The 27,543-nt window shown below is 47.9% G+C and overlaps 7 protein-coding genes across 7 annotated transcripts; all 7 read left to right on the top strand.

Moving 5' to 3' along the window:
* Window positions 1-310: 310 nt before the first annotated feature.
* On the top strand, window positions 311-4,916 carry F5B22DRAFT_647653 (ankyrin repeat-containing domain protein; the record flags this gene model as incomplete). The annotated part of the gene is made up of 6 exons (XM_047978906.1): window positions 311-934; window positions 993-1,414; window positions 1,463-1,662; window positions 1,715-2,324; window positions 2,374-4,492; window positions 4,644-4,916. 6 exons carry the CDS (start codon window positions 311-313, stop codon window positions 4,914-4,916), a joined length of 4,248 nt encoding a protein of 1,415 aa, XP_047829645.1.
* Window positions 4,917-9,047: 4,131 nt separating this feature from the next.
* F5B22DRAFT_637121 (metalloprotease) lies at window positions 9,048-10,008 on the top strand (the record flags this gene model as incomplete). Its single annotated transcript, XM_047977387.1, has 3 exons — window positions 9,048-9,296; window positions 9,354-9,874; window positions 9,936-10,008. The coding sequence occupies 3 exons, from the start codon at window positions 9,048-9,050 to the stop codon at window positions 10,006-10,008; spliced, it is 843 nt and encodes a 280-aa protein (XP_047829644.1).
* A 932-nt stretch (window positions 10,009-10,940) lies between these two features.
* F5B22DRAFT_611152 (Cyanovirin-N) lies at window positions 10,941-11,889 on the top strand. The gene is made up of 4 exons (XM_047975260.1): window positions 10,941-10,958; window positions 11,049-11,288; window positions 11,348-11,469; window positions 11,544-11,889. Exons 2-4 carry the CDS (start codon window positions 11,059-11,061, stop codon window positions 11,618-11,620), a joined length of 429 nt encoding a protein of 142 aa, XP_047829643.1. The 5' UTR covers window positions 10,941-10,958; window positions 11,049-11,058; the 3' UTR covers window positions 11,621-11,889.
* A 130-nt stretch (window positions 11,890-12,019) lies between these two features.
* F5B22DRAFT_235374 (Six-hairpin glycosidase-like protein) lies at window positions 12,020-14,964 on the top strand. The gene is made up of 5 exons (XM_047969900.1): window positions 12,020-12,397; window positions 12,449-12,531; window positions 12,589-12,673; window positions 12,731-13,810; window positions 13,866-14,964. Exons 1-5 carry the CDS (start codon window positions 12,238-12,240, stop codon window positions 14,864-14,866), a joined length of 2,409 nt encoding a protein of 802 aa, XP_047829642.1. The 5' UTR covers window positions 12,020-12,237; the 3' UTR covers window positions 14,867-14,964.
* On the top strand, window positions 14,965-16,380 carry F5B22DRAFT_235371 (uncharacterized protein). Its single transcript, XM_047969899.1, has 2 exons — window positions 14,965-15,111; window positions 15,219-16,380. Exons 1-2 carry the CDS (start codon window positions 15,062-15,064, stop codon window positions 16,153-16,155), a joined length of 987 nt encoding a protein of 328 aa, XP_047829641.1. The 5' UTR covers window positions 14,965-15,061; the 3' UTR covers window positions 16,156-16,380.
* Window positions 16,381-20,169: 3,789 nt separating this feature from the next.
* Window positions 20,170-22,511, top strand: F5B22DRAFT_235352 (general substrate transporter). Its single transcript, XM_047969898.1, has 2 exons — window positions 20,170-20,896; window positions 20,956-22,511. The coding sequence occupies exons 1-2, from the start codon at window positions 20,451-20,453 to the stop codon at window positions 22,139-22,141; spliced, it is 1,632 nt and encodes a 543-aa protein (XP_047829640.1). The 5' UTR covers window positions 20,170-20,450; the 3' UTR covers window positions 22,142-22,511.
* A 3,886-nt stretch (window positions 22,512-26,397) lies between these two features.
* F5B22DRAFT_656780 (uncharacterized protein) lies at window positions 26,398-27,533 on the top strand (the record flags this gene model as incomplete). Its single annotated transcript, XM_047979993.1, has 4 exons — window positions 26,398-26,489; window positions 26,537-26,648; window positions 26,717-26,798; window positions 26,863-27,533. 4 exons carry the CDS (start codon window positions 26,398-26,400, stop codon window positions 27,531-27,533), a joined length of 957 nt encoding a protein of 318 aa, XP_047829639.1.
* Window positions 27,534-27,543: the final 10 nt, after the last annotated feature.

The raw sequence follows: 27,543 nt of genomic DNA, 5'->3' as shown, positions 1-27,543 counted from the left end.
AATTATTCCTTCCTGTTGTGCGGGGGATAACATATCTAAATTCATTCCAATTTGACTACAACACCCGTGGATACGAGACAATATAAAATATATCAATTACCAACTGTGGCGTTCTAATCAAATGAATGTAGGTAACTCGCAGTATAAAATAGTTGAGAAGGCTGACTTCTGTGAGGGGTCAGAGTCTGGCCACCGGACTTACTGTCTTCGTGTCAGCATCTGAACATCAGCCTGTCAACACCATCGCCATCGCCATCGGGCATTAAATCCACCTCGCGTGCTCCAATCTCCTCTCTTCGATGATTAGGCAATGCCTCGACCGTCATTCTGTGGCATACTCCGTCGGAGCCGCCGCAAAGCGCAGGACGAAGGTCAATCAGCGACTCAGCTAGTGGTCATCGCGAGACCTTCGGCAACGCCAATTCCGCCATCAGCCCAAGGGTCCAATCCCGCGAATGCCTCAACAACGCCGCTGAGCACACCACTGCCGTCATCCAGCCAAGCGGCAACCGCTCCTCAGAGTCTGCCTTTGTCAACGTCAGGCAGCCAACATGTCCTCGACGCTCCCCAGGTCATTCAAGCACAGCAGGAACGAGAGACACACGACGCGCCCGAACGACCAAAGCCGTATGCTAGCAATGCCGACCTTTGGAAGGAAGCTATGGGCCAGCTGGACGAATCGGGGAAACACAACATTGAGAGTCTCATAGGTGAACTAGGTGACGAGGCTTCGGATACGAAGAGTCTGGCAGTGACTATCCAGGAGCAATTAAACGTGGCCTTCAAAACGCACCAACACGACACCAAGTTAGAGCGCATAATCGAAAGGTCCCTGGCAGTATTAGGCAAATTCCTTTCAGCTGTTGACGTAGCTGTGAGCTTTGACCCAGTGCACGCTGCTCCACCATGGGCTGTTGTTCGTTCTGTTCTTGTGGTAAGTCTTTACATTTAGCAAGCAGCCTCCCTTGATTTTATTTACGACTAGCTGACAGGCACAGCTTGTGATGTCAAGTCGTGATTTAAAGGATCGGCTTATCGCTGGAATTGCTATCGTGGCTTCACTCCTCGCACAATGCGATACATACCAGCAATTGTACATGGTCCCGGATCTTTCTCTTCGGCCTTCACCGGAGCCCTTGTCCGCAATCAAGACTGTTATTGTTCAGGCATACAATAAGATTCAGCTATTTCTTAGCTTCGCCCTCGAACAACAACGCAGTAAAATCCGGCATGTTGCTGCTGTGTTCAACGTTGCTAATGCGGACAGTTATGTTCATGACCTCTCAAGGTGTGAGAAGGAGCTACACCAAGCCGCAGATATTTGCGAAAGACACTGTAATCTATCTAATCGATCTGCCGTTCAAGAACTACTGTGCCTCAAAGAAGACTTCTCAAAGATCTTTCAAACCCAAATGTATGTTATGAAATGCCTTCAATCCACGAAAGCTGACTTTCTCGCTAGTGACGTACTTATGAACCGTATCGAGAGCAGAGACCAGATTGAATTGCTAGAGTGGATATCTCGTATACCATATGGGCAGCACCACAACAGAGTCAAAGATGCTAGAACAAGCGACACGTGCGAGTGGTTGCTTAGTCACAAGTGGTTTCGTCAATGGGAAAATTCTAACGTGTCAACAATTTTATGGCTTCAAGGTTTTCGTGAGTATAACCCTTTGTGAACCCTGCATCTTCTGAAGCTGACTTTACGTAGCTGGTGCTGGTAAAACATTTCTTGCCTCGAAAGTGATTGATCACAGACAAGCCCTAGTTGAAAGCTCGCCAAACCAGGAAGGCTTTGCATTTTTCTATTGCGATCGGAATGAGGAACAACGCCGACAGCCTCTCTCTGTTCTTCAAAGCTACGTGCGTCAATTGTCGACAACGGCGAAGAATCCCGACCGTATCAGGAAATCACTCCAGGACTGCTGTCAAAAGGCAAGGCAATATGGATCAGATCTCAGCTTTGAGAATTGCAGAGACCAACTGTTAGAGTCAATCAATCTCTACCATAATACCACTCTCGTGCTTGATGCCCTTGATGAGTGTGAGCCGAGTTCACGTGGACGGATCCTTGAGACAATCGAATATCTTATCTCCAAATCAGCAAACAACCTCAAGGTTTTCATCTCCAGCCGCCCCGACCAGGATATCAGAGACAGGTTCCTCAAAACTCCGAACATCGAGATCCAAGCGACCGATAATGAAAAAGACATACAGAGATTTGTCCGCGAGAAAATCACGCAGCATAAAAATTGGCAAGGAATGTCACAGAGCTTACAAAAAGACATAGTCGAGACATTATTCGCAAAGAGTCAGGGAATGTAAGGGACATCCAAATACTTCAGCGGGAGTAGTGCTAATATACAACAGGTTCCAGTGGGCATTCTTACAGATTAACGAGCTACTTGGACTGCAAACGGAACGTGCCATCCGAGATCGATTAGGCGGCCTACCTACTAGTCTTAAGGAGGCCTACGACGAAATCTATGAGAAGATCAAGAATCGCAACGAATACGATAGAGTCCTTGCCGACAATGCTTTCAAATGGGTCGCATGTGCTTGCGAGCCACTCACTAGCGAACTGCTTCTATCCGCGATCCGTTTGGATTCCGATACAACTGAAATCAAATTATTTGATATGATCACCGAATCCCAGCTTCTGGATCTTTGCAACAACCTCCTTGTCATTGACTCCGAGAGAGGAGTCTGGCGGTTCTCCCATTTATCGGTAATCGAATATTTCGAGGTAAATCACTGGGGCCTTCAAGATGCCGAGTGCCATGCTGCTAGCGTTTGTCTAAAGGGCCTTATCAAAATGTATACGAAGGTGGACCAAGACGAGATGGATAATCCGGATTCCAATCTTGACCACGGCTTAGTCCGTACTCAGGAGAAGCGGCCAGTTAGCTATTATCAATCCCGCACCTCCTTCAAGAGTTATTTAAATGACCATTGGATGAACCACATTCAAGCTCAAAAGAAGCAGGGGTGTAATTCTATTTTGGCGCAGCTGTTGAAACCTTTCCTCGGCTCTCCGACAGAGAGCAGTCTGCAATACCGTGCATGGTATAAAGCTATGGATGATCTTGATTACTACGACAGGCCATGGGAAAGTGACGACCTTGCACCAGAAACTACGGTGTTATTTACAATGTGCCGCTTCTCGCTCTACGATGTCCTGCTAGACTGGTGGAAGGATGCAGAATTTGATATCTCGATGACAACTGAGAGTGGGTACAATCTTCTTACACTCGCCGCCATTGGTGGATGCAAACAAATCTGTGAACAACTAATAAAGCGAGGTATGGAAGTGAATCAGCAACTTCAACACAAGCATTTTGGCAGTGCACTTGCTGCTGCCGCATTTTGGGGACATACCGAGATCGTCAGATTCTTGGTCAAGGAAGCTGGGGCAGACGTGAATATGCAGCTACAACGTGGCAGTTATGGCAGTGCACTTGCTGCTGCTGCACATTGGGGACGCATAGAAATCGTCGAATTCTTGGTGGAAGCGGGGGCGGACGTGAACATGCAATTAAGGGGTAGATATGGCAATGCACTTGCTGCTGCTGCATATGGGGAAGAGACCGAAATCGTCAAATTCTTAGTGGAAGCAGGGGCAGACGTAAATATGCAATTAGGGTGCGAATATGGCAGTGCACTTGCTGCTGCTGCATATGGGGCAGAGACCGAAATCGTCGAATTCTTGGTGGAAGCAGGGGCAGACGTGAATATGCAATTAGGGGGCAGATATGGCAGTGCACTTGCTGCTGCTGCATATGGGGGAGAGACCGAAACCGTTAAATTCTTGGTGAAAGCAGGGGCAGACGTGAATATGCAATTAGGGTGCGAATATGGCAGTGCACTTGCTGCTGCTGCATATGGGGGAGAGACCGAAATCGTCAAATTCTTGGTGGAAGCAGGGGCAGACGTAAATATGCAATTAGGGGGCAGATATGGCAGTGCACTTGCTGCTGCTGCATATTGGGGAGAGACCGACACTGTCGAATTCTTAGTGCATGAAGCTGGGGCAGACGTGAATATGCAATTATGGGGCAGATATGGTGCACTTGCTGCTGCCACTGTAGGTACTCGCACAGTTACGGCAACAACAGACTTGCTGCCCAAAGCCGGGGCCGATGCAAACATGCAATTCTTGAATGGGAGGTACGGCAATGCCCTCATATATGCAATTGCGAGGGATCGAGATGGTCCTCTCAGACTTCTAATTGGTAACGGAAAAGCGGATGTCAATCAGCAAATCCGATATGGGGGACTTGGTAGTGTGTTGGCTGCCGCAGCATACTTTGGTGCGACAGAGTGTGCAAGGCTTCTGATGGAGGCTGGCGCAAAAGTTGATTTGAGAATCAAGAACGGAGTATTCAGGACGGCCATTCAGGCTTCTCGGGTGTATATTCCCAGAGCTTGGAAACCTAAGCGTCGATGGTGGGACGATAGATATAGATTATGGGAAAGTGATAGAGCTGAGGTAGCAGAGTTGTTACGACATCATAGTGCGATCAGAAAAAGGGGACATAGTGCGCTTCGACGAAGAAGGATGATATACAGATATAGGTTTAGGTAGACAAAGTAGACGAATTGGAACCATGTATAGTATTTACTTCGTTACAAATTTCTAGAGTTTCATATCTCGAAGCCCGCCTATAGCAATAGGGTCAGCGATTGAATACATCACAACAACATTAGCTCCGATATTGTTCATGCGCCTGGAATCACTTTCTGTGTTTCCGCCTAGAATACGTCTAAACTGGATACTCAGAGTCCTAAAGCTATCCTCTTATCGTAAGCCTGAACCACATCCAGGCAACGCCCAGGTGTACGATCCAGGCATGCTTCTCGAACCAACCAAGGCCAGTTTGAGTCATATTCTAGGTCTGCCCTTTGCGCGGTAATAGCTCTTGCGTGTTGCTATTGCTCTGTTCAATGGTGAGGGGTTTGTTTATATGGGCTTTGTTACATGCCGGGCGTCCTGGGGGCATGTGAACAGGATGAGCTGAGAGTTAATAAACGTTTCTCGAAATTGAGAACGGATAACCCGTACCGCTATGCAGGAATCAGATGAACCGACTTCTGTAATACTTTGGAGTTCTGCAACTATAATCTGCAACTATAATCTCTACCTAAAACTGTGACCGTAAAGGACGACGCAAGATAGCTGTTTTGCTATCTACCCTTCGTAATGATTTCCAAGGGGAATAGGGGTTAGTGACTAAATCGCCGTATAGTGGGTCTTCTGTTGCAGTATTTGAGCAAGAGATTGCTGGATCACTTGGTATAGTTCTAATTAAAAGCGTATGATACATCTATGTCTGGGAATAGGCATGGCAAACAAATTAATACTCGATTATTGTCCTCCGCTTGAGCCTAAAGCCGAGCCTAAAGAGATTATGTCCGAAGTAGGTGTGAATTCTATCACAATGGGTTTTACGACGGACTTATCTAATCGGTCATACGGCAGCAGAGAAGTGGGTGTAAATAGTTGTCGATTACTATACTACTTCAGAGATATAATTAGTGTCGGGGATCCAATGAGGTGGTCTGCATATTCTCACACCATGCAAGGTGATTGAAGATCACCGTTGGCTCCACTTCGTCGTGATCTTCCGAGTTGAAGGGCTGATCTACAGCGCTATGTGGTGGTCACGATCCTCTCGCCACGTGTAACGGATTGTAGATCAGCGGTATTGAATTAGAGAGTATTGCCATAGAGCCTCTTAGAATAGATTGACTCTCTAGGTCATCCACGTGGATACCCTCTTTCCCGTCCCGAGGAAGACCTAAGTGCAGCATGTGCATTAGAGGAAACGTCGAGAATATCTATATCCGGATTTATTCAAGGTAATATATATTTCAATAAATTATTGAGGAACTGAACCCCCGGTTATCGATCCGGCACAGATCGGCCCGCGGCAGTCCCACCTGTTGATCTCTGACTTTAGGGTTCTTTCAGTGATGCGCTGTTAATCTCTGGGGCAATGATGAGCACTCGAGCTCCATATTGAAGCTCACTACAATCTTGCCGGGAGACCAATGCTCTTTCAGCAGCTGATACTACGTGAAGCAGCTATCAAGCAGGCTCTATGCTCCTTCTGTACGATGGATGCATAGCCGCAGCATGGGGCTAAATGATACCACCGATGCATACATTGCATAAGAAGGATCAACATATACCGGTCCCCATTGAATGTTAGTCTAGAACATGAGGCTCTGTAGTGTGATTATCCATAACCAACGTCAAGGTAATAGGTCGTTATCGCTAGTCATGATATCATTAGAGGTGGAATTAACAACCCCCTCCATGCTTACCTAATTACACTCGAGAGTATCTCTTGCAAAACCAGGAGGGGATTAGTCACCTATGAGACATTTAGATCGGAATTGGCCAAGGGGGATGGCTCAATAGCCGCTTTAATATGCAGGAGGACAGTCAATGCGATCTTCAACTTCAATGATCCTCGAGATCAGGAAGCTACGAACCTGCCTCATTGATCGAATCCAACCATAAATTTCTACTGTATGGATGAGCGACTTTTTTGGTTCGTGACTGCTGTGACTCGTAGCACTGAGCATGTTACGTAGCATAGCTACGTTTGACGTGTGGCTTTCTTAATATTCTCGTAAGCAGCTCGGAAATAACTGGAAACCCATACACAGCCCTCACGCTTGAGCAACTGCTGGTCAGCTGAGAGAAACGAATACGACGTAATGAACCACTCATTAATCTATTAATCTGACCTTGCCAAGGTATGATGATAGGATGCTGTATGTTAAATGCAGTAAGCCGTAAGCTGTGAGCTTTGAGTTGGTTTGGGCAGGTAATACGTTTAAATCCATCATCCCACCTTGGGCGCAGTTACGAGAATCACTGTTCGCTTACCGCAGTCCTAGATCCTGTACCGAACTTGGCGTGAATAATAAACAGAAATTGGGTAATTGGATATCAGAACTTAGTAATAATGAAACATTGTCTCGCACCCCTAACCCTGTTATATTGTTGCGATAGATATTCCCCGCAGCGCTTACACTACGATCTATAATACGGCACGATGCACGTTTATGTTTATGTGTATACTACATACCTACTGCTTTAAATAAGCACACTTTGACAAAGTCAGCTAGAAACCGCGATCGTTTGCTTTAGGAAGTGTGAGTGCTACAAACCGGGGATGGCATGCCTACACAAAGTGAACAAGTCAATTACCTAGATAGATAGCCACGTCAGTGACACGAGGCGGCAACGGGGCAAGCTCGTGGAGACCTTCCTCTCAAGTCGTAGCAGCTTTGCAAAAGACCCACGGGCCGACTGGGCGCCAAGGCAAAGGGATACGGAATATTGTACAGCTCGAAATGTGCTGTAACGGCAATGATGACGAGGGAGAGGTTGAAGCACAATTCAATCTCCGCGCCAGCGTCTTGGAGCAGTGGACGAGGCCCCATCGACAAGCTTGGCCTAGCAGGAAGATTATAGGGACTTGCATAGGTAGGTAAGAGTAGCCTATTGATTGATCATGAACGGCCCAACTGACGCTAAGGGGGAGGCAATTCGATGTAGTAGCTCGGTAGTGTATTCTTAAATGGTCTAGTCCATAGCCCTGCATATCATCAGAGCCGACACCAAAATGCATGATGTCGTGAAGCGTCAAAATCCTTGAAGATAATCTGGGGGCTAAGGAAGTCTGCTTTCAGCGGAAAATCGCCGAACTGCAAGTAAGCTCGTCGGCGCGGTAGTGCGATGCCGGTGCCAAGCCAGGGCCAAGAATCAGGGGAAATCAAGACTAGACTTCAAGAGGCAAGAGGCTGGCCGTCTTGTATATATAGCAGAGGTCGATAAGCTTCTGTCTACACTTGCCAAGCCCTTGGTTCCATCCTGGCCATCTTATCTGTTGCGTCTGGCGTGCGCACGCAGACACACGATGCCGGCGTCTGACTGGACTGGTACTAGGGCTGCGATGCTGTGCGATGACCAACCCAGAGCTGAGCCAGGGTATCCCAGGGCCCCTCACACCCCTCTTTCGACATGCCATTCTCGCCATTCCTAGGGACGGCATCGTATGTGGCAGCTGGGAATGGCATCGCATGGGCGTCGCACGGTGATTGGTTGCCACTCATGCTTGGGCGCTGCCGGCGTAGTCCGGATTTGTAGTTCAGGCCAGTACCGATCACTGAACCCCTGAAGGCGTCCTTCTAAGTACGTGTAGGCACGCAGACCTGGAGAAGCAAATGAGCTATTGCAGAGTCCCTAGCCGTTGGCATCCAGCTTGGCTAGTGCGCCGAGTGTATATCAAGTTCGCCGCTATCAAAGTATCAACGGAATTCTGATGCAGTCCAGGGAGTCAGATAAGTTAGCCGGCGCTAGGGCATCGAGCAACAGGTCCTGGCGAGGAAAAGGTCGTGGAGGAACGTACCATTATGGAAGTGATTGCCAGCCGTGGTCAGGCTTGGGCTTATCAACTTCCCTTTTCACACAGGCATTCATCCACCTACCAAAAGGCACCTAGCAGATATCCCCAGTTATCCTTCGAAGGTTATGCCTTGCTTCGCTCGCCAGGCATTGTGCGCTGCTTCTATCCCTTTACAACCGCACTTATCGTCTTTGCCGCCGTAGTGCGCCAAGATGCGATGTCGACCCCGAAGAGGGGGCTTGATATCTGACAAGTGCTCTCAGTCAGTTGCCGGCTCTGATTGGTCTCGTCTGCGTATTCAGGTTCCCGTTGCCGTGCCACAACTTTCGATGGTAGAGAAGGTTGCAGCTAGGGAACGTGAATTAGGCAGGTCGCTGCATCGCTTCGTCTTCTGTCCATCGCGCTGGCCGACCTAGTGCTACCATGGGTCCATCACGGGTGCTGGGAGCTTCCTCCAAGGCGTTCTGAGCTAGAAGCGCAGGAGGATAGGTACGCGAGTTCGTGTCGCCGTCTTTTAGTATAAAGATGCGAGTTGATCCTCCCCTGAACCGGTGGTTTCTTTTCTGTGTCACCATCCCATTCACCTCCTCCAGTCCTCTCAACCCAAGGCAGACAAACACCATGCAGTTCAAGGCTCTGATTGCTTCGGCCTTCCTGGCTACGGCCAGCGCCTCCTGGTCATTCAACACCACCCGCCTCTGCGGTACTCCCGAGCCCACTCAGCAGCAGATGCGCGAGTCTCTTGCCATGCTTGAGATCGAGCGTATTGCCCTCGCCAAGGGTCATGTCAAGCGTCAAACTAGTATCAACGTCAAGACCTACTTCCATGTCGTTGCCTCGTCCAACTCCCTCAGCGGTGGCTACCTTACAGTATGATCGCTGCCTCCTGCACAGTTAATCGATGAGGAAGACTAACATGTCTTACAGCAAGCCATGTTGAACGACCAACTTTCGGTCATGAACAACGCTTACGGTCCCCACGGCATTAGCTTCAGCCTTGTCGGCAGTGACTGGACCGTTAACGCCAACTGGGCTGCCGATGGCAATGAGCAGGCCATGAAGAAGGCTCTCCGAAAGGGTACATACTCTGACCTCAACATCTACTTCCTTGGCAACCTTGGAGGTGGTCTCCTCGGATACTGCTATTTCCCCACATCCAGCCACTCCACCGGCTCAACCAACTTCATCCTCGATGGCTGCACCATTCTCGGCCAGTCCGTTCCCGGTGGTAACGCCGCTCCCTACAACTTGGGAGGCACTGCCACCCACGAGATTGGTCACTGGATGAACCTCTACCACACCTTCCAGGGTGGTTGCGCCGCTCCCGGCGACTCTGTCGACGACACTCCGCCCGAGGCGTCGGCTGCTTCTGGCTGCCCTACCGGCCGTGACACCTGCAGCGGTGGCGGCCCTGACCCCATCCACAACTACATGGACTACACCGATGAGTAAGCCTCTTTATCCATACCTGGTGTGAATTGACAAGATTGATACTGACTGATTCTCTAGTGCATGCTACACCGAGTTCACCTCCGGCCAGCAGGCCCGCATGTACAGCGCCTGGTCCGCTTACCGTAGTTAAACAACGGTCTTGTCAAATGTGTAAAACTGCATTGGATGGCGTCCGCGCAATGATTGGGTTAAGAGAATTGGTGCGATGGATTATCGTGTACATAAGCCAGCCAACTTAATGAAGGAATGAATTGATGGATGAATGCATCATTCTCTGAATCTTTATCGCTGTGAAATTCATGCATAATAATGCCTTGAGCGACTAGGTGTGTCTCGCTCACCGTTGCTGACTTGGCTCGGAATCGACGAGAGGTGATTATGAGGTTCCCACCACGAGCGAAAATGTGTCAGGATCTGGAGATAAAAAGAACTTGCACAAACTGCCGTCTTATATACTCACAAGCTAGACCCGTAGCTGGTCCACTTACTGTTAGATATGAGAACCTTGATGGTTTGATTGCCCAGACTGTTAAGACATATGCCACTTCTTTAGCCGACTCTTCCGCAGAACACTTGGCATATGATGGATCTTAAAGGGCATACTCTTCCCTGTTCCGCGGCCCAATCTACCAGCCAAGAAAAGAATAATGCACGTGCATGGTTCATCTCAAAGCGAGGGATGTGTGTTGCCTCAATCGACACTGTTGGTCTCCGATATCAGTGGATGGCATCTGGTAGGTCCCAACATAGCCCCTGATGCTTGCGAGCAACATAGTTGTGCGTCTGCTCTTTTCATGTAATTACCATAGTAAGAGTATGATACACTGAATATAGGTATCTGCCTACCTAGGTGCCTACCATGTAGGTATTGATTGCTCTGTTTGCGATATTGGCCTGTGATGTCAACAAACTTGCCGCCCCAACAACGCAAACCACCACCAGTAACTGCACTAGTACCTACTTGATGGTTACAAGTGTGTATGTAGTATGAAGAGATCTTAATGTACCTAGGTATTCAATGAGATTCCCACCGCAGTCCACACTTCTCCTCTGCCTATCTACCTTCACCAGAGAATTGAGGTTCGCCACCAACCAAGCCGTTCACCAAGCCGTTCCATAGTCGCACTACGCCTTCGAAATAACCATTGCTAATCTGACTCAGTCTAACAGACACGGTACAATGCGGCTTTCTCTCCCTTTCCTCACTTCCTCTGCCATCCTATCCGGCGTTGCAAGCGCTGGTTGGCGGGAGGAGTGCAACTTCGGCGGCAACGCCCAGTTCAACATCATCCACGCTAGGCCCTACCTCAGCACTCTATGTCCTTCTTCTTCAGGCCGCCAGATCTGCACCATGCTCGACCTCAGCTACTGCATCATGAACTCACTCGGCCATCTGACCGCTACGATCAAGTAGGCCTCTTCTAGTAGTTCCCTGCGCAGAACGAGTTGTTACTGACAGATAGCACTAGTGGACACTTTGAGCGAAGCTGCGAGAATTGCCACCTCACCGGCCGCAATAACACGGTTCTTTCTTGCAGTTGCCGCATGTTCGGCAAGAACGCACCGTTTCAGAACGCCGAGATCGACCTAGGTATATTTCGCACAGCCAGCACCTTGCCTTTTCTTACCTGCTCAACGCGAATTCACTGACACGTTCTCCAACAGAGGACATCATTGAGAACAGAGATGGCCGACTAGCTTGCTGGGATAGCAAGCCTCATACATGCCCAGGTTTCATCTGAGCTTCGCTCTATCATGTTGAGGGTTCGAGAGTTGGAATTGCAGATTTAAACAATTGAAATGATACAAGGTTGCAGGCTCTAGAAGAGTAGTGCTTGTTATCTCGCTCGCATAGTCAATGAGGCCGAACACCGAAAAAGGCGACTTTGCAATCAGAAATATGCTGGTTCTAGACCATGCCGAATTAATATTCATCCACAATACACGTAAACTTTTACACTGCGCGCATGGTGTTCCCGATACACACTTTGCAGTATGAGGTCATACTGAAGTTGCTAATTATGTCGCTTGGCGTTCACGATGATCTTGGTAAGGTGTTGTTTGATCTCCGAATTACCCCGACATAGACGAGAATAGACCCCGCCATTGCCCCTCATACCATTCATGGAGCAACTGGGTAATTTACCACCAATGATGCAGCAATTGAGAAAACTCCTGATATCATAGATTATAAGTAGATATATCTATGCTGCCAGTTATTAGTATCATGGAGTGTTCTCCCCAATCGTCTCAAGAGGCGTCGGCGCGCCATGCCAAGATAATGGTATACCGACTTGTTTTGATTGTTACTGTCTCATGAGGCAGTTGGAGACAACAAAAAGTGCGCCTCTCTTCAAGGATGAAATCAGTACTTATGCCAGCTGGCATAGCCGGCAGCTACCTCAGCCTATCTGATGCGAAGTCCCTTTGGTCGAGGAGTCCTGCGACATACGGCCCCGATGACTCAGACAGTTATATCCTTAAAACCGGCTATCCTGTTGGAAATGGGAAGCTCGGAAGTTAGAAATATTATGCCATTCTGCTTTTGCTATTACTAAGGTCACGTTTAGTCATTTCATTCGGACAGCCGGCTTCTGAGAAGTTAAGTCTCAATGTAGACTCATTGTGGTCTGGAGGGCCTTTCGAGAATTCCGTACGCTAGATGGATCACGCACTTCACACAACTTTCGACTAACTGCGCATATGATAGAGCTACGCTGGCGGAAATCCCACGGAACCAAAATATGCAGCACTTCAAGAGATTCGGGCAGCTATCTTCCAAAATGGAACCGGTGGTACGGAGTTCTCAAAACGACGACGATTAAGAGGGGTATTATTGACAATGAACGCAGACCTGGCTCCCCTCCTTGGCACAGGAATGAACTACGGCTCAAACCGAGTCCTCGGCAACGTGACTATCACAATCCCCGGAATTGAGTCTTATGACAACTACAAGAGAAGCCTTGACCTTAAGACGGGTATACATGCGACACAATTCACTTCCAATGAAGCGAATTTCACGACCGCGCTTTTCTGTTCATATCCTGACCACGTATGCGTTTATCATATCGAGTCAACGAGCGCTCTTCCCGATATCACAGTTAGCTTTGAAAACATGCTTACCTCTCAGGACCTCGTGACAACCACTTGTAGTGCCGACTCAGTCCAACTTACGGGGTACACGCGAGCGGGCTCGCCACAGAGTATGAAATATAGCGCAATCGCAAGAGCTTTAGGTAATGCTACGATGAGCAGCTGCTCTGATTTCGGCAGCCTTATTATTCGATCCGCGGAGACACAGAAATCGCAGACATTTGTTATCGCGGCAGACACGAACTACGACCAGAAGAAAGGCACGAAGGAAGCTAGCTACTCATTCCGAGGGGAAGACCCAGTTCCCGTTGTTTCCAAGATTGCCTCCCAGGCGGTATCCAAGGAGTACAAAACCCTGCTTGCTAGACACTTACAGGACTATCAACAGCTAGAAGGGGCTTTTAGCTTAGAGTTGCCTGATCCGAACAATTCCTCCAAACTCGAGACGGCAGTCGTGTTTTCCAATTACGATTGGACGGGCTCAGGGGACCCCTTCCTAGAGTCTCTGCTATTCGATTACTCTCGCCACTTACTCATTTCATCGTCCCGGGATAACTCGTTGCCAGCTAACCTTCAGGGTCGATGGACCGAACGTCTCGAATCTGCCTGGGGTGCTGATTATCACGCCAATATCAACTTACAGATGAACTACTGGGCCGCTGAGCAGACCGGGCTGGGGGATACAGAAGGGGCCCTCTGGGACTACATGGAAGATACGTGGGTTCCCCGTGGGACCGAAACGGCCAGACTTCTCTACAATGCTAGTGGCTGGGTTGTACATAATGAGATGAATATCTTTGGTCATACAGCAATGAAGGAGGATGCTTTATGGGCGAATTGTAAGTTATTTTAGACATCCTTGGGAAGAGATACCCGCGCTAATAGATATCCCAGACCCAGCTGCTGCCGCGTGGATGATGCAGCACGTATGGGATCACTTCGACTACACCCAAGACGTCAACTGGTTACGCAACCAGGGCTACCCGCTTTTGAAAGGTGTCGCTCAATTCTGGGTATCGCAGCTTCAAGAAGATCTCTTCTTCAACGACGGGACACTCGTAGTGAATCCATGCAATAGCCCTGAGACGGGCCCGACAACATTCGGATACACGCATTACCAGCAGCTCATCCACCAGGTATTCGACAACGTGCTCTCCAGCGCCGCCATCATCGGCGAAGAGGACAAGGGTTTCCTCGACAGTGTTAGTTCTAGTCTCGCGAGACTGGATACTGGGGTCCATTTCACGAGCTGGGGCGGGATAAAAGAATGGAAAATGCCGGATTCCTACGGTTATGATGGCAAGAGCACTCACCGACACCTGTCGCACCTTGTAGGGTGGTATCCGGGTTATTCGGTATCGTCGTATACCGGCGGTTATAGCAATTCCACCATTCAAGACGCCGTCAGGGAGACGTTGATAGCACGTGGCTTGGGAAATGGCGCGGATGCGAATGCAGGGTGGGAAAAGGTCTGGCGCGCCGCGTGTTGGGCACGACTGAATGATACGGATATGGCGTACAAGGAACTGCGCTACGCTATCGATACCAATTTCGCTAATAATGGCTTTAGCATGTATAATGCGCAGAATCAACCCTTCCAGATTGATGCCAACTTTGGCCTCGCTGGTGCTGTCCTGAGTATGTTGGTTGTTGACTTGCCGGTGGCGTATGGGGCACAGAAAGAGAGGACTGTGGTGCTTGGGCCTGCTATCCCTGCTGCATGGGGCCATGGAAGTTTGTCTGGGCTTAGGATCCGGGGAGGAGTGTTTGTTGATTTCAAGTGGGATGGTGATGGACTCGTGACGAGCGCAACGCCTACTGCTTCTGCGAGGACGAGCGGTAGAATAGTAATTGTTTTTGTCAACGTCAGAGGTGATAGGCTAGCAAGGATCTAATGTCCCTTCCGTCTGTAAATGAGGCGGTTGGTTTGCGAAACGAATTAAGGGATACAATGAAAGGACATTGTTTGTTATATTGAGCCTATTTTCGCACATTTACGTTCTTGTTTTTTTTTTTTTTTTTTTCCTTTTCCACTTCATAATTCTCTCTACGTAATCCGCTGTATGTTCTCGCACTAGCTGGGTCCAAAAATGGGGAAACGAGAATTCTGGATGAAGGGGATCTTCCCACCATGTCATAAGTAAGCAATATTCAAGAACTCTGATAGCCCTATGACTTGCAGGCTCCATGTTCCTCCTGGACCTTGCCGTTCAGATGGCCGTTTTGCTAACATGGGTACTATTTTAGGGAATATGGAATAGGAAGCCTACCTCCCATTACACAAATCTCTAGGCAGCTAGGAAAGGCATTTCAGGTTGCTCTCAAGGACATACGATGCCACACCTATCTGAGGATGAGGAAAACCCAAGTCAAAGTCAGAAACAAGAAACAGCTAAAAGAGCGGACCACCGATCGAAGAATCAGCTACATCAAATGGAAGGCCAGATATGCCCAGCGCATGCTCAGGCGACAGGTCACATTCAAGAAGTTTAGTAGCCTCCCTACTGAAATTCGTTTGAAGATATGGGAGCAGTATGTCCTCACTCCTCGCATCATCAAGGTTGTTTACGACCTAGAGTTTAGGTTGTGTGGCCACGGGAACACCTTAAAGATAGATGGAGTTAAGCGAGGACAGGTTTGCCCTCTGCTGCTAGTCAACCGCGAAAGCCGGTACGCCGCACTGAGAGAGCCGTTACTCCTCTTTAGCTTCTCCCAAACTGGGGAATATTCTCTGCACTTTGCCATCAGGCCTCATGACATCATGTTCTTTCATCACAACGTGGTTCCTTGCCCATGGATGTCCATGCAAGGCGACACATCGAAGATCGCCAACATCATGTTTCATTGGGAGTTTATGCCTACTGGGGATCCCGACGATTTAGAAGAACACTTCATGGACATCTTGGGGAAGGGCGTTTACCTTATCAATCAATTTCGGGCCTGGGATAGTTTGCAGAACTTGTACTTCCTTGTCGAAAACTCGCGCGCTTGCTTGCACCGGCGTTTTGGGTGGGATGACTTGCATGAAGCTGCGTCGCATCAGTTCTCGAAGCATAACCTGTGGATGACGTTTCCTGAGCGGTTTCGCCAGAGTCATGCAACATTACTAACCCCCCTCTCCTTTTGTAATCCCCCAAAGTTGTTGAAATTACGTGAAGTGTGGAAGACCGTCAGCATAAAGTGAGAGAAGATCATGTTCCTCCTGATTGCCGTGGAGCTTCCGCGGCCGAGAGCGTTCTTTTTTGTTTTCTTAGACAATTTAAAATACACCTCTAGGAAAGTACAAATGTTGCATTTAAGTCACTGCTACATCAAAAGGGGCCCATTGCAACATTGTTATCTCGTTCAAAATGAATATTCACCGCACTTCTTGGCTTTAGACAAGCGTCCCAAAAGCCCGTAGGTTGTTGACGTTGCAGAATCCTGCTTGTGATACTGTTGGAAAGCGAGGGAGATGTAACCGAAACTCCTCAAGAGACTATTTTGAAGCGATTTTTAATCAATCGGCAGTTGCCTATTTTAAAGCTCATTGATATTTCAGGATTTTTCATATGTTAAGGACCTACAGGTGAATAATATTTTCTATCCCGTAGGTACTTGGATGTAGAGTGTGGCTGGGGACAGAGGCACTACCTAATCTGATTGAGCCGCCTTGTGGCTAGTGGTCTTCAGGATGGGTTTACAGATGTAAATCATGAGGGAAAAGGAGAAAAAGGGAGAGGCAAAAGAAACCAGAATACTCATTTCATTCAAACCTTCATTGATTCTGCAATTGTAAACACCTCAGTAGTTGGTAATAGCGTACGTGATGAATAGAGTGATGGGATAGCAAATAGTAAGCTGAGAGCAAGCTAATAAAGGACTTCTTAATTCATGTCAAGGGGAATAGATAGCAAATGATAAGCCCAGTGTCTTATTCTCCTCTCGTATATTAAGTTCAGGGGCGCGGGGCAAATTCTTTTTGTCGCTGGAAGGTTTTAACTTCATCAAGACTAATCTTCTAAGTGCATCCATGCGTCCGTCCCCGACGTTCCAATCATGTATCATAATGACTGAGTGCAAAGGAACCCCAGTGAAATCTTAATGATAACCCTCATACACAAAGCACTTGAGTTTGGTTGGATCAATGGTGAGCCGACGCTAACGTCTATATGCGAATTTAACCATCTGTCTCATTTTCGCTTTAGAAGATTACGATGTATGAGCTACGCATGTTGGACGCGCTTTATGTGTATAAGATTCGGGCTTCGGAGGCTTATTGATACCTCGGAAACCCAGAGATTATAAATTTCAATCGAAATATACACTGTATAATGCAGAATTACAATGGTACTTCAGTGGAAATGTATCTACTGTTTTTCTAAATCGCGAGGGGGACTCGCGCGCATCTTACCATGAGTAAGCCAAATATAGGCGCATTGGTGCTGTCAAGCAAGGAGAGAGTATATTGAAAGCCTTTCCTTTTTTGACCAGACGGGCATTATTCCCCGTTAAAATCAGCTGTTCCTAGAATGGGATTCAAGCTACGGAAATTGAGGAGGGAAATTAAGATCGTGAGTCGTGATCAGGATGAAGACCCCAATCTTACTATGTAAGCAACTTCCACAGTATGCAGCAATAACCGTAAACCCTCGGAATGAATCGTGCCGTCACCCGAGATCTACCCCGCCTAATCTCTCTTAGTTCTGAGATCAGGTGTGGGTGAATCTGGTTCTCGTTAGGAATATGCGGAGTGAGATACACTTACCAACAACCCGTAAAGCTCCACCATTGGTGAAACGGAGCCGTTGCCTCACTTATATGCTACTCGCACATTCGGGAAAAAGAAACCCCAGAAGGTTTCCGTGTATCAACGCCTAAGGGCTAAGTAAAGGCAAGCGGCGCTGAATTCTGCACATTGCAGTATCTCGGTTTTGATTACTCGGATTCCTAACTCTTCGGAGACTGATAAGGATCTACCTCGCCGTGATTTGATTTTTCCCCTCCTGGAAGGGGTTGCGTTGGGTCTTCTGCGCCCGCAAACCCGCAAATAATCCTTCGGGCGTGCATCGTCAAAGGTGGGAGGGAGGGGGAACAGTGGGCTGATTTCCACTTTAAAGGCCACTTAAAGCAACCACAGACTCATAATCCATCCACAAACCACGCGACGAGCGCTCTCAATTCGAAAGGCCAGCGTAGGCCAGCGAGTGAGCATTGACGATGAGCGGTTTTCTTAATGAAAGGGAAAAAAACGGGGACTTGGGAGCACTTTCAAATTCCTTCATCTCCAGGAAACCCACTCGCAGTACAACCACCCACAAAAGGCGAGTCAGGCAAGCGGCGGCTGTTTGTGGTCTGTCATTCTTTGACACCCGTATGTAGGCGGTGCCGACACATTGGTAAAACCTAAGTAAGGCCCGAGGATGGGTGAAAACCGGGTACGATGTGAGAAAAGTAGAAAAAATTTTAATGACTTTTACCACTCGAGCCACTTCTCTCGACCAGAGCATTAATATCCAGAGGGGAAAAGATAGATAAGACCAAAGAATTTAGGCCGGGCGTAAGGCTTTAGTAATCCCCTATGACATCACGGGCGCCAGGTTTTGGTGTTGGCACGGCACTTAGCGGCGCCGCTGAAATATGCCGGCTCGTGGACCCCCGTGGATCTCGGGTGGCCCTTGGCCTTTGGACCCTTGGTGCTGATGGGAGCCCATGATGACATGGGATAATACAGGCAGATGGAAACCGTTACATGTGCGACTTCGTACTATTGTTGTCTGGGTATGCGATGCTGAGGGTATCTAAGGCATCGAGAAGGCAGACACGTGATAGACAGGCTCTTTTCTCTTGCAGAGCATAACGGGAAACTGATCCACGTGATGTGTGTAAGTATACATTGAGGTATGTACTTAGATACGGTACCTGTGTTTCTGAAATACTGACTTCCACTGACTGACCTACCTAACTTACAGTGGATAATAGCGTATCTAGGCAGGCGGTGATGATGCATGCCATGCCCCTTAGGGCATTTTAGATGCCGCTTTTGGCAATATGCTACGAATGCACTGTAGGTAGGTACCTAGCGTACACCTGTTGAGTAGCGGTAACGACGCTCGAGCCTTCGCTCGCCTCGCTCACCTTGGTTGACCGAATCCTGACCCCCAATTCCGACCCGACTATCCACATCTTCATCCTCCCTCAATTACTGTCGTGTATTTGCGAGAGAACGGGGGCCTTCGGTTAAAAGTATATCCAGCCATCCCGAACATGGCTCGGACGAGCGCTTGCGAGACAGGAACCCGAGACGAGATGAACAGCAACTCCATTGACCAAGGCAGACACCAAGGGGGTTGCAAGAACAGACAAGAACATAGACACCTTACTGTAATAAACGCAACACGAAACGCGATATGTCACTGAACTCTACCGTATCTGACGATCACAATGGTACCCTTCCACACACATAAACGCGCGGTATACTTCATGGAGGTATTCCGGCCGGCCGCGCCCTCGGCCCAGCAGAGCCCAGGAACACTTGGTTGCCGGTCATTGCAGGTCGTTGCAGTATCGAGCCTAGAGACCTGTATGTGTGTGCTAACCTAGTCAGGGATCTAATGCCATCGTTGGAACTGATCTGAACTGGCTTCGAACTGGCTCAGCCGCCACCCGGGATATTCCTTAGCCGACCTCGCCCGACGCCTACTCACATGCTGTACTAGTCGTCCGTACCGTTCACGACATGCCAAGCGCCACGGCGTGCCCACACCTCCGCCGTCTCTACACGTACAAGCGCTGACCGAGTCACATGTCTCCGCCTACTTACCGCCGGAGTGGGCTGGGGTGTGGACACGGATGTGGGACTTATGACGATGGTGATTGAAGATTCTTCACGAGCCATCTCGCCATCTTTCTTGTTCCTAGCCACTAGCCACGTTCAGAGGACGCCGCACGCTACTCGTGTCTTCGGTACCAGTAAGGACTAACAATAACTCGGCGTACCTTTCAGCCTCCTGTGGGCCGCCTTATCAAAACTTATCGAGCCTTGACGCTTAACTGCGTAATGATCACCCCCAGCTCCAATCTTGGTTCACACATTCTGCACCGAGTGGGGTTGGCTTATACATAGTACCTTTCGTACTGCTGCTTCGTCGTCATGTCCTGCTCCCAGGCGAGCCAGGATCTTGCTAGAGATCCTATTTCCCTTACTCTGCTTTGCATCACTCTCGCGCCATCAGGGACTGTGGAGTTTTAACGGGCCCTTGATGGATTTTCTTTTCGGTCTTGGCTCGGAGCCATGCACCATTTCGTGATGGATTGCCACCCGGTCCCATTACACGTGCGTGGTGTTGTATCATCGTTTGAGAGCCTTGGGTACGCGGGCACAAAGATAAATAACCCCCAGACCCGACAAACCCTTTGGCGGTTTTCCCCAGCATCTCTCCATACTCCCCATTTCCCCGTTGATCCTGCCCTTCGAAAGATCTCGACGAGCATAACATCATGGGGCACAAAGAAAACGCTGCCGGTGTCCCCACCTATTGGGGGGCGTCTGGTGCAAAGCTACAGAAGCTTGTCACCACCGTTGCTACCATCGACTTCTTACTATTCGGTTACGATCAGGGTGTCATGTCTGGTATCATATCCGGCCCTCCCTTTGTTCATGATTTCCCTCAAGTCGATGGCGACGACACATGGCAAGGTTTCGTCGTGTCCATCTACGCTGTTGGTTGCTTCTTCGGTGCTCTCTTCATTCTCTTGTTTGGCAACAAACTCGGTCGTCGCAAGGCTATCTTCATGGGTGCCTCTGTCATGATTATTGGCGTTATCGTTCAGATTACTTGTGTACCCCCCAGTCACGGCGCGACTGCTCAGTTTATTATTGGGCGCTTCATCACTGGCATTGGAAACGGTATCAACACCTCGACTATTCCGATCTGGCAAGCAGAGTAAGTTTTCAATTTGAAATACCAGCCTCGTCGAGCCTCAGTACACTAACTGTTTGTAGATGCTGTCACTCGCACAACCGAGGCAAGCTGATTTGCATTGAGGGTGGTAACGTCGCCATTGGAACGTTGATCGCTTACTGGCTCGACTATGGCGCTAGCTACGGTCCTCACGCATTTACTTGGAGGTTCCCCATCGCGTTCCAAATCGTCTTCGCAGCAGCTGTTCTCGTCCTCATGATCAACATGCCAGAAAGCCCACGTTGGCTACTTACGCAAGATCGAGTAGACGAAGCGGCCACAATTCTAGCCGCCCTCAATGGCGAGAGCCGTTCGGATCCTCGCCTCAACACTCAGCTCAGCAACTTGAGGGATGCCGTGCGTGCTTCTGGCCAGCTCGACAACAAGACTCGCCCTAAGGACCTTTTCACTGGAGGCCCCACGCAACACTTCCGTCGTATGTTGCTTGGTTTCTCTTCGCAGATGATGCAGCAGTTGTCTGGATGCAATGCTGTCATTTACTACTTCCCTATCCTGTTTCAAACAGCTATTGGTGTTTCCAACAACACAGCCTTGCTGCTTGGTGGTGTTAACCAGATTGTTTACGCCCTGTTCGCCACCACCTCATGGTTCGCTGTCGAGCGTGTCGGCCGACGTAAGTTGTACCTTATCGGTACCGTTGGACAGTGCTTATCCATGGTTCTCACTTTTGGTGCTTTGATTCCTGGTACCCCTTCCGCCGCGAAGGGTGCTGCTGTTGGTCTATTCACTTACATTGCGTTCTTCGGTGCCACTTGGCTACCGCTACCTTGGCTCTACCCCGCCGAAATCAACCCGCTCAAGACCCGTGCTATGGCCACGGCTAGCTCGACAGTCAGCAACTGGCTTTGGAACTTCTTCATCGTTCTTATCACTCCTGTGCTCGTGAACAATACGGGTACGCACGGTTGGGGTACTTATCTATTCTTCGCTGTTCTGAACGCCATCTTCTTCCCCATCATCTACTACCTGTATCCCGAGACAGCAGGCCGAAGTCTCGAGGAGATTGATGTCATTTTCGCCAAAGGATATACAGAGAAGATCAGCTACGTCAAGGCGGCCAAGGAACTTCCCTTCCTTGCTGAAGATGAGGTTATGAGCAAGGCTCGCGAGTACGGTATTGATGTTGAGACCGAGGAAGGCCAAGTTCCAGGTGAAGTAGAGAAGCCTACCATCTCGGAGACCTCATCGTCACGATCAGCTGTTTAGATTATAGAAGAACGGCTGGGTCGTCTTCAATGGTATGGTCGCGTTTTGAAAACGCCGGTTATTTACGAAAACTTATGAAAGACTTTTTGGCATATAAGAGAGACCAAGGTTTTTTAAGAGGACCTACTGGATAGACTCGCATTGAGCGAGAGAGAGACTTTTTGCATTTTCATGTTACGTTAGATACCACCACTTGAGCATTTGGATATCCATAGATCGGGCATGCGCCTTTTGGCCGCGCGCGACCCAAGTTTGGAGAGTAGACTGATTTTTCTAAACTACACTAGCGCTTGCAATTAGAAGCGATACAAAACAGTTACAAATACATTAGATTGTATTCAAAACACCATTTAGTGATATGTACATACCGACTATTCGCAGTTGTGCACAATGCAAGTCTTGGGCAGTTAACCACACACAGCTAAGTAATGCGCCGACGCGCACGACGTCACTCCGGACCCATCTCCGCTGATCAACAAGGGTGCACAATCAAAGTCCACATCTATCCCACATATCACCTTATGAGCCCATATTTTCAATCCACATAATATGCCCTTCTCACACCGTCTGTTGGAAGATCACCAGTGACCACCGTGCGCGCTGAACTAAAGACACTCCGCCCTACCTATTGCCCTATCAGAGCCGTAATTTCACTGTTCCTGAGCTGTAAAACTTGTCGAGAGCCGCTAACTATTGCCTCGACTCCTGAACATCACTCAGCGGATGTACTAAGACTTACTTACTTACTCGAGTGCGCACCAATCAGCACATAAGTAAGTAGGCACTTATAAGGGATATGCAATTGTAGATCCGTGGGGGCTGGTCCAAATGCTCGGCAAGCGCACCTCGTCGGACGCAGCGGGAGATGGGAATTCTTTGGTACTGATGCGCTAGGCGATGATGAGCCGACTAATCCTCGTTGTTGGTAGTGTTTACATATCGAATGGTTTATCTGCGGAACTAGTGCGGTGTAGATTGGATACTGCCTGCATACATAGTACATGTGTATGTAGTGTAGTGTGGTTGATTGCGACTATTTCTACGTTGGGATGGGTTTACATATTTAGTATCATGCTACTTAGATGTTTAGGCATTTTAATCTACGGGATTGCACTATTTACTTACTCAGCAGTTAAGTACATGTCGTATTAGATGATCAAGCAACATGAGTGTGGTTGGTACTGCTGATCTACTTTTACAGAGTAGAAGAACGATATAAGAGAGAGATGAAAAATCCCTTGGATAACTACCTAATTATGCTCATATTTCCCATTCCGAATTCCGATGTTGCAAGGAATGCATATGTATGTATGTCATTGTGTGTGTCTATGTTGTTCTGCCTTTACGTCTTGTCTTGTTCGTACTATTGTATATAAGTAAGTAATACATGGATGAGGGCGGCGGGCGTTTTGCGGTTTTGGGTAATCCGAACGCTTGCGCTAATGCTGAAATGCCTGTACTGAGTATGGTCGTGGTCCGGAAAAGGTGGGACGCGCCGTCTTGGTGCCTGCGGCTCGTCGGCCATCTTTGTAATCTTGGATGAAGATGAATGATTAGGGAGTATGAGTGAGTGTTGCTTCAGTAGAGAAGGGTTCCTTCGTCTCTTCTCTCCTTTCCTTCTTTCCTTCATTATCTGCTTCCTTCTTTCTTATAAACTTTTAATGTGAAAAAGAGTAGTGTTTTCAGATTCTTCCTTAAGACCGTGTGAGAGTGGGAGGTTAGTGAAGGGAGGGAAAAAAGAGGAGCATAATAATAATTTGATATAAACGAGGGGAGACCCATACCCCACGTTCGTGGGGAACGAAAAGTGAAATCACGCGTTTCTGCTAGTTATGTGGTTCTGGAGTGGACGTGCGCGCGGTGTGAGGCTGACACGGTGCACGAAAGTAAGGCGTCCGCAGCTGCTGGTGTCCCCCGGGTTCCCCGTGTTGGTGTTGCTCATACCACCCTCTTCCTACTCTCCCCGTGAGAATGGAGGTCCGGGGAATCCGGGGAATTTGTTGTGGTGTGATCCTTTGAGAGTGCGGAGCAGATGCGGAGAGTAGTAACGGTAGTGGTTCCTTACTTTGCGATGTATGCTACTGACTGTTGGTCACTGGAATTCTGCATGTGCAGACGATCGTCGGGGTTAGGCTCCGACTAGATGAGGCAGTACCTGATCCATCTAGGTGTACCGTAGCACCCGAGGCACCGTGACCACTCTCATGTTCCTTGTGGGCATCTGAGATCGCTAAGCTGAGCAAGTCATATGGATCGCTCCCTGTTGATCATGTCAGGACGCCGTTGATGATCATCGAAAATCGCGCCGCACACGTGCTCAGCTACTTTTTCTTAGCCATTTACTTACAGTAGTGTAGGGTGTTCGCTCGCCTTTCCTCGGAATTTGCATTTGATCAGAGTCTGATCAGAGGTTGGGCGTGAAGGTACAGCTATGAGAGGCCCGCATTCTATCACCCGCATGAGGATGAAAATGGTGAGATTTTCAGTCGGCCGATGCAGTTTCGAGTACCACTTGTACATACGACTACAGTAATGAGCTACAGACTAAGACATGCAGACTAGAGATTTCTTTTATGTGCTGTTTCTACTTGGTGGCGTACGCCATACCAAGTCGTGATCATTTCATCTCGCGAGACTTGTAGTCATATAATACTGTGACAGACGTGAGAAGCACTCCTGTTTTACGCACCAATCGTTCCCCCAACTCATTCGAAGTGTTTCAACTGTGAAGCGGCTTTACATATCCTCTCATCTACTGAGACTTATGCTCAAATTTAAACCCTTTCAAAAGTGCGATTGACCTCATTCACAACTTACAAATAATTGGCGAAAACCCCTGAGATGCTTGTCGACGTAGACAGCAGTAGCGTATTGGTGCAGCCATCATCATTACTCTTGAATATCGGTAGTTATCGACTTAAAATATTATCAGAACGAAGTAAAGCTTGTTGACAGCCTTTTTTACGAAATTGTCGCAATTCTCTACAAGTACATATCATGAGGCTTCGATATCCTTGCTGACTAAGCCGATCTTACTACTACCCCTTTTCAAACATTTCACCCTATCCCTTGTTAAAAGTGGCATATTGATGGGGGTAAAAGTATTACACAAGATTCAGGCCTATTCCATCATCAATAGACGCATCGAAAACGAAATCGCACTGCTCATACTGGTAACGGATGAAGGAGACTCTCTTATGCGCTGAACACGTTTGTACGCCCCTATACGTATGTAACCAGTAATTAGACTTCGGTGAGGTACCCCCAAATTCAAAGTGAAGCAATTAAATCCTGACTTATTCAAATATATTTAAGCTGAGAAACTTTTAATTCCTATTGTATCTTCTAGCGTGGTATTTACTCCAAGTTGCGTGAAAGAGACTACCTAAGTCGACTGTAGGCTAGGACCTTGCGTATAGAGTCAAATAAGTTGAGCGTATCCTCTAAATTGGTCAATTAGCAAGCATGCCCATGATTGTATAGCAATACCATGTTCTGATTAATTATAATCAGTTTCCCTTGAAAAGCGACCCAGAGATCATTTCTTTACAATGTGGTGTAAAGAGTAGTTTGTGTCGTGGACTAATGGGTGTTCGGTGAGTGACCAGACGTACAAGCCTCACTGTCGTTGTATCGCACGTGCTAGTTCACACTTTACTACACGCATCAGAGCCTCCTAGCTCCTCATAATTCCCGGCGAAAACACTCAAAGTCGCATTCATGATGACAGCGCTACTATAGCATTGATATACAAGAAGCATTCAACCTTATGTAGGCGTTCTAGCTATTCAGCGATCAATAGTTTGTATAGAAAGAACTCTATTAACCAATGTCTGCAAAAGCCATTGAAACAATGTGCACACTTCATTGAGCAATCCGCAAGCTTTATTGGAAACAATGCACAAGCTGTAATACTAGAGATTATCAGCGAACTCCATTCAGAACATAATACATGACTGTATTCACCCTAGCTATAAAATAGAAACATTCAGTTCATAGTGTCGCATAATAATAAACATTTCATATACAATACATTGATACGATTATAGAAGAGCTAAGAATATGTACCTCATTAACTGTGGTGCTACTTTCGCTGACTATATATAACTCTCCCTAGTTTACTTCTCCCGTCTTTCATATATCTTGCCCTTGGCTCCTGACTTGTACCAATTCATTTGTAGCGATTTCGACATTCAACTCGTTTAGTACTATATCTACTTCCATCATTCTTACCTTTTACTAAAGAAGCAGTTCCAATGAAAAGACGCTGTATACCTGACAACTTGGCCAGTATCCTCCGCGAGAGACCAGAAAGCCTTCTTGGCACTTTCTGGCAATACGAAAAAGAGTAAGACAACAAATATATGCACTGCAATCTTTTCTAACAGCATCTAGGCCAGCTGATTGTTTAGTCATAATTGAAGATGTGGGCTACTTTCCTGCACATAAGTCACGTCTGGCATCATGTTCAAAGTTTTTTAAGGGAGCATTCTATGGGGGTTTCAAGGTCGGTACTTTCCATTTTATTTCAGTCAGCGGATCGAGTGCATTTCAAACTAACGGTATTGGAAATAGGAAACACACAAATCCGTCCTAGTATTTCCTGAAATGGACTCCAAGGCACTTCACTTGTGCATGGCCTGTTGCTATACGGGATGTCAGTACTGCGTACCCAACGTCACGATAGTCATGCATTTTGATTAACAGCCATCGGGATTTAGGGGACAACGCATTCTATGAGTGTTTCAAGCGCGACGCACTAAAGCCATACTTCGGGGATGAAGATTGTACAAGGATCGAGGACAAGTTAAAGATCTATCTCCGGATATATGAGGTTGCGGATTATCTCATAATAACCCCGATCCTTGATGACTTCCTGGAGATCTTCCACGAGTTTCTAACTGTCTCCAACTTCGAGCTCTGCCCGGAGCGCCATCTACTATGGCTTCAAATAATTGGCTGGGGCTGCGAAAAGTGCTGTCCAGATCGTACCCAGTTCATCGATTACAAGCTGACAAGGGAGCGGTGTCGCATGCTCATTGCTCAAATGATCGACATGGATCTCTCCATACCGTTCCGGCTCTTCCTAGAAGATTTTGCGTGCTTGTTGGTGTGCCAAAATCGTTACAGCAATATCGACATGAGGCTCGAGGCCCTAATCGAAGAGCTTCCTGAATTCGAACCATATCTGAACAATTATTATTCAGAGTGGAGAGACTTGAGAGTCCGATCCCAAACCTCAGAGGATGAATGGCACAGTCAATCCGATGATGAAGAAAGTCTAAGCACAGAGGAATTAGAAGAAGAAGAAGTAGAAAATGCCTCGAATAGCGGGCTGGCGTGGGGAAGCGAAAGCAACAACAACAACAACAACAACTCACGGAACTCTTGAGCCTGAATCT

Source organism: Xylaria bambusicola (assembly GCF_022495145.1).
Source record: "Xylaria bambusicola strain CBS 139988 unplaced genomic scaffold F5B22scaffold_28, whole genome shotgun sequence".
NCBI lineage: Eukaryota > Fungi > Ascomycota > Sordariomycetes > Xylariales > Xylariaceae > Xylaria > Xylaria bambusicola.
The sequence above is the reverse complement of the archived record's forward strand: the minus strand, read 5'-3'. Positions and strand labels throughout refer to the sequence as shown.